This window comes from Bison bison, unplaced genomic scaffold (genome assembly GCF_000754665.1).
Source record: "Bison bison bison isolate TAMUID 2011002044 unplaced genomic scaffold, Bison_UMD1.0 scf7180017855733, whole genome shotgun sequence".
Taxonomy (NCBI): Eukaryota; Metazoa; Chordata; class Mammalia; order Artiodactyla; family Bovidae; genus Bison; species Bison bison.
Window position 1 is genome coordinate 7188 of NW_011486306.1, and position 5551 is coordinate 12738.

Genomic DNA, 5551 nt, shown 5'->3' on the forward strand with positions numbered 1-5551 from the left:
CTCCCCGGGAGCCCTGTGGCCCCCCAAGCCCACCAGCGCCTGCGTCCATCCAGCACCTCTGTGCCTGGGCCAGGGCGGGCATCAGGTCTACATGGCCAGCGCCCCGAATGCCAGGGCTCCAGAGCCTGACAGCAAGCTTGCCAGAGTGGTGGTGTGCCCCTTGGGGGCTATTGGAGCCCGGCCCCCGAGCAGACGTCACTGGCCTCCCCGGGACAGGGGGGCGTGAGGGCATGTTGGCTGCATAGAGAAGCCCAGCCTGCAGGCAAGGTCGCTGGGGCAGCAGGTGCTGGGTTTATGAGCCCTGTCTGTCTGGGCTGCACTCTGCTCCAAAGCCTGGAGGCCCAGCTGGGAGGGAGGAGGCGCCCTTTGGAATTGAGCTCCCAGGGGCCGCAGGGCCTGTGGCCCCAGAAGCAGCTGGGCTTGCGCTGGGCCTCCTGCCCCGACGCAAGGCAGGGGGATCCGCCTCCCCGCCGCTGGGCCCGGGGACAGGCCTGGGTGACATCTGCGCCCCGACACCCACCCCAGAGCCAAGGCAGCCTGCGGGCCCTTTCCCCTCCCAGCCTCCATTTGCACACCTGCTGTGATGGGTGCTCACTACCTCAAGGCAGCCTGTCCAGATGCACAGCCCCGGGGCTGTCAGGAGGGTAACTGTTCTCTGACCACTCAGTCTCTGGGTCTTTTGGGCTGAGGAGCTGTTCCCAAGGTCCCTACCGGGTGCAGAGGCTGAGGGCCTGTCTGCCCAGGACAGTTCAGGTGGTTAATTCAGCGTGTGTATTGAGTTCCTGTGTATTACCAGGCTCTCTAGGAGCTAGGGCTGCAGGAATGGGTGCTACAGGGATCCTGAAGTCCTCGCAGCCCAGTGGGGGCGGGCGGGGGGCATGTGGCCGTGACTTTGCGCACAAATCCCCTCGGGCATTGGAGCTGGAGTGTGGGTCTCAGGAGGACGGGCGTTCGTGAGGAGGGGACAGCTTGTGCGGACCTGCAGGGGCGGCGTGGGGCGGGGGCCCTGGCAGCCCTGGGTCACGGCCGCGGAGCTGCACCGGGGGCCCAGGCTCGTGGGATGCGCAGTGTGGCTGCGGGACTGGAGGGGAGCACGCATCCCTGTCGGGGGCTCCGCTCCGGGTTGGTGAAGCCCGTGCCCAGGGGCCTGCTGGGCGGGAGCCAGGTCTTGGTGCTGCTGCTGTGCACAGGGAGCAGGCGTGGCCCCGGAGCCAGACTGAGCTGCGGGGAGGCCGTCTCAAGACCCATCCTGACGGAGCCACCCCTGGCATCTGGGAGTGGGCTCAGCTGGGTGGCGCAGTGGTCCGCGCCCCAGGGGTGACCTGCTGAGTGACCTGCTGCTATGCCTGTGTCCCGTCCAGTGAGGGGGGCACCGCGGGGAAGGTCCTGGGAAAACCCAAACTGGCTGGAGCAGGGTGCTGGATCTAAGGATGTTCCTCCGACATTCACGTGCACCCAGAGCCTCAGAATGGGGGCCTCTTTGGAGGGCGGCTCTTTAACCCAGTCACCTTGCCCCTCGTTCGGTGACAGAGGCAAGGGTGGGGGCCACGGCCACAGGCCAAGGACCCGGGAACCGCAGAAGCCAGCGGGGGCAGGAAGGACCCCCCTGGAGCCATCTTCGGCAGGTGCCCTGCCCTCTGGCCTCGGGAGCTGACTGGGTGGTGGTGGCATTTCCCGCGCCCCCGGGCTATGTCCGTTGTGGGGGCAGCCCCGGGAGGCCTTGGGAGCCTTGGGATAGTTCAGAACATCAGCCCACTCCAGAAACACGGCAGACGGGTCACACGGGTCCTTTTTGGGGTCGCCATCTAACTGCCTGCTGGGCGTCACTTAGTCCCCCAGGAAATGGGGGTTCTCTCTATTTGTGGTCTGTGATCGACTGGGCCCAGAGGCCACCAAGCCGGCCAAGAACAGGACAAATGCAGGTGACCCCCCGTAAACACACAGAGGACTTCTGTCTCATGGAGGAGGTCGCCCCAGAGGCTCGGCTCTGCTGTCCCGTCAGACGTTAGCGCGTCCTGAGCCTGCTCGGTGGGCTTGCCCGGTGCTCTCTCCTCTGACTGGATGTGCTTGTTGGCGTTTGCACGTTTCTCTCTGAAGCAGCCTTGCGGTCTCATCCTGTTCCCTCGTTAACAGGCAAGATAAAGCTCAGCCGTGTGCTCCGTGCCTGTTAGTCTGAGAGCCTTTTGAAAACTATGCTTAGACAGCAGAATTTATTAATGTCAAAACACCAGCAAGATCTAGGTTCAGGCCAGGGTTGATTCAGGGGCCCGGTGACGTCATCAGGACTCCGATGAATTCTCCTCTCCCTTGGGTCTGCTGGTGGCGTTCTGGGCTGGGGTGGGGAGTGCGGGTTGTCAGGCAAGTGGCATTCCTGTGTCTGCTCCTGGCGGCCAGGCGACCGCCTGCACCGAGGCTCACCTCCTCCCAGCTGCAGTCCAGGGGGCAGTTCTGCCAGCCCCGTACTGGTGCTCGAGCAGAAGCCTGGGAACTGTGTGGTCAGAACCGAGTGGCCGGGGTCACCTGGGGCTCAGGTCACACCTGGCCTGACGCCTGAGGTGCAGGTTGTTCCCTAGAGGGCTCTGGAGTTGCACACACCACACTTGGCCCCTCCATCTACTCCTCGGCTGAGATGGCATCTTCCAGTGGCAGCTCCCAGCCCACAAGCTCTCCATCTACTTGGCCCTCAGCCATGGCAAGCCGGGGACTGTGCCCTTGAATCTGGGTAGGGGATAGTGCCCGTGGTGGAGGCAATGTTCTGAGACTTTTGAGGTAGACCATGGAAGCCATACGGCTTCCACCTGTTGCTTCTGGGATCCTTTGTGCAGGACGCAGTCAGCATCCTGGGAGGAAGCCCTAGGAGGTGGGTGGAGGGCCACAGGGACGGGAGCCAAGGCCCCCAAGACCCAGGCCCAGCATCCAGCCACGCGTGCTCAGTCCTGAAGGGCTTCTCTATTCTGAGGTGTGGTGGCCCCAGCTGATAGCCCATGGGGCCGTCTCCACGCAGCCTGCCTTCTCCCCGCGTTTCGGAGCACAGTGGATCACTGCTGTTTCACAGTGGTGAGTCTGGGCTGTTCGTTACACAGTGGAAGAAAACTCATACAGGGGCTGTGTAACCCTGGGCAAGGGGCTTGCCCTCCGTGTGTCTCTATGTGTGACATGAAGATAGTAATACCTGAAAACTGCATTCATTCTTCAAAAATCATTTGTAACTTCATTTCGCAGTTTATTTTTGGCCGCACCAAGTCTGTCCCACGCACAGGCTCCCTCTGGTGAGCAGCGGGCTTACTCTTCGCTGCAGTGCTCGTGTTTCTCTCTCAGGGGCTCCTTGTGGCCCAGGGGCCGTAGCCGCGCCGGCCTCCGTAGTTGCGGTTCTCAGGCTTTCGAGCGTGGGCTCAGGGGCTCCAAGGCACGTGGAGCCTTTCCCGACCGGGGATCGAAGCCATGTTCCCTGCATTGGCAGGGGGATTCTTAACCGCTGGACCACCAAAGAAGTCTCCCCAAATATTTTTAATTAACTAATTAATTAAATTTTTGGCTATGCTGCATGGCTTATGGGATCTTAGTTCCTCAAGCAGGAATCGAAGCCAGGCCCCAGGCAGTGAAAACATCAAATCCTGACTACTGGACTGCCAGGGAATTCCCTCTTCAAAAGATACTAACTGAGCAGCTGCTGTGTGCCAGTCACTGTGAGCCCAAGTAAAGCAGCCCAGCATGTAAGAGGGTTTCCAAAAGCAGTATTCCCTGCTTTTTGACCTAAACATCTAATGAACTGCTAAACATCTCCTATGAAGCAATAACTGCTTGGCAGGCTGACACCTCCTGGTCACTGGGCCTCGGGGCTTCAGGGGTCTCCCAGGGCCGCCTCACAGAGAGGAGAGGTGTGGCAACCTGGGTGGGGAGGAGCTGTCCCTCCCACCACTAAGTGGTGGATCTAGTCGCAGGGAAAGGTGCTATTTTCGAGGTAATAAACGCTTCTATTGTTCACAGCCCTGGAACATTAATGAGTAACCCCGGGGCCCCTGGCTGCTGTGGTGTCAACAGTTGATATGACGGATCGAGGAACAGGCACAGCTTCCTCCTGCGTTTGCTGTGGGCCCAGAGCCCCAGGCCAGCCCAGGCCCAGGCGACAGGGCTGGGCTTTCCCTGCGCCGCCATGGGCCCGCCCTGCGGGGCCCTCCTGTTGGTCTGCTGACTTTGGTGGAGCTCTGGGCAGGCTCCCGACAAACAGGGTGGAATCCCGCCTCAGGAGTGCAGTGCGCCACGGGGGGCCTTGCGAGTGGCTGAGGGCATACTGGATGCCTTCTGCAGAAGGGGCATCCGACCCAGGCCCTGTGGGGAGGGAGTGCTGCTGGGACTGGTGGGCAAGCCCCCGACATTGCAGGGGGCAGTGGTGCTGGGCCTGGGGGGAGACTGCTTGTCCAGGGGGCCAGCTGGTGACTCTGTGGTCCTGAGCCCCCTGTGTGCTTATGACTAGGGTCTGGCAGCACGTGGCTGGCGTCAGGGACCGCTACGTGGGTGGAGTGGATGCGTGAATGGGGGTTGGAGCTCAGGGAAGAATCACAACCGGGTGGAGGGCGGGCGGGCAGCCACCCACCTCCATCAGCTCTGCCCAGGGTACAAGGTTGGGAGGAGCCCTGCTGCAGGGAGCTGGTGGCCCCTGACCCAGCCCTTTCCCCGTTTTCACTGTTGCTGTTTTTAGTTTTTACTGTTTACAATAATAAGTTAAATAATATATTTAATTATCTTATCTGCTGAATTGTGTCCCCGGATTCACATGTTTAAGTCCTAGCTGCCCCTACCTTAGAATGTGACCTTTCTGTGAACAGGGTCACGGCATATGTAATTAGCTAAGGTGAGGTCATGGGGGTGGGTCCTAACCCAATAAGGGTACATCCTCATGGAAGGATGAAGTGTGGACACAGACACACAGGGAGAGGCCCCGTGGTGAGGCAGAGGGGGTGATGCGTCCACAAGCCAGGCGGCACCCAGAGTTGCCGGCAATCCACCAGCAGGGAGCAGACACGCGGCTCTCGGATGACTGGCCCCCAGAACTGTGAGAGGAGGAATTTCTGTTGCTCTAAGCTGCCCAGACCTCTGCAGCCTCACGGGGATGCAAAGACCCCCCTCACCCCTGCCAGGGGCAGCCTTCCAGGAGCGTCCACCTGCCCTCTGGGCTTCTTGTGGATTGAAGCTGTGTGTCCTTGGGCAAGTTGCTGACCCTCTCTGAACTTCGTTTCCTCGTCCTAAATAGATGACGGCTGAACCCTCTGCCATTGTGTTGCCTCGAGGATAATAAGAAACCCGCCGCGGAGCAAGTGCCTGAGGGTCCCGGCCTTTCGGAGCCCGGGGGCGGGGCCTGGGTACGAGGGGCGGGGTCTCGCTGCTGAGGGCGGGCCCTGTACCCCCAAGTCCAGGCCCATCAGGGGTGGCTCGCCGCTCGACGTGCTCGGCGCTCCCGCGGGGCCTGCTCCGCGATCGGCCGGCCGTCCTGCGTACGGCGCGCGTCGCGCTGGGAGAGTCTGGGTGCCGCCATCATGTCGACAGCTATGAA

General features: G+C 61.4%; 2 protein-coding genes across 2 annotated transcripts in view; one reads left to right on the top strand and one right to left on the bottom strand.

Moving 5' to 3' along the window:
- Positions 1–4155, bottom strand: part of LOC105002414 (cytochrome P450 2W1-like) — a gene marked incomplete at its 3' end in the record, with an annotated part of 7299 nt that extends 3144 nt beyond the window's left edge. The window contains exons 1-5 of the mRNA XM_010859018.1: positions 4070–4155; positions 2790–2853; positions 2618–2718; positions 2419–2488; positions 980–1180 (exon numbers count right to left, since the gene is read on the bottom strand). Of these exons, the coding sequence (XP_010857320.1) occupies positions 980–1180; positions 2419–2488; positions 2618–2718; positions 2790–2853; positions 4070–4155 (522 nt within the window). The remainder of the gene's footprint in view (positions 1–979; positions 1181–2418; positions 2489–2617; positions 2719–2789; positions 2854–4069) is intronic.
- LOC105002423 overlaps positions 4154–5551 on the top strand; it is a 4645-nt gene continuing 3247 nt past the window's right edge. The window contains exons 1-3 of the mRNA XM_010859025.1: positions 4154–4179; positions 4475–4515; positions 5415–5492. Coding sequence (XP_010857327.1) covers positions 4154–4179; positions 4475–4515; positions 5415–5492 — 145 coding nt within the window. The remainder of the gene's footprint in view (positions 4180–4474; positions 4516–5414; positions 5493–5551) is intronic.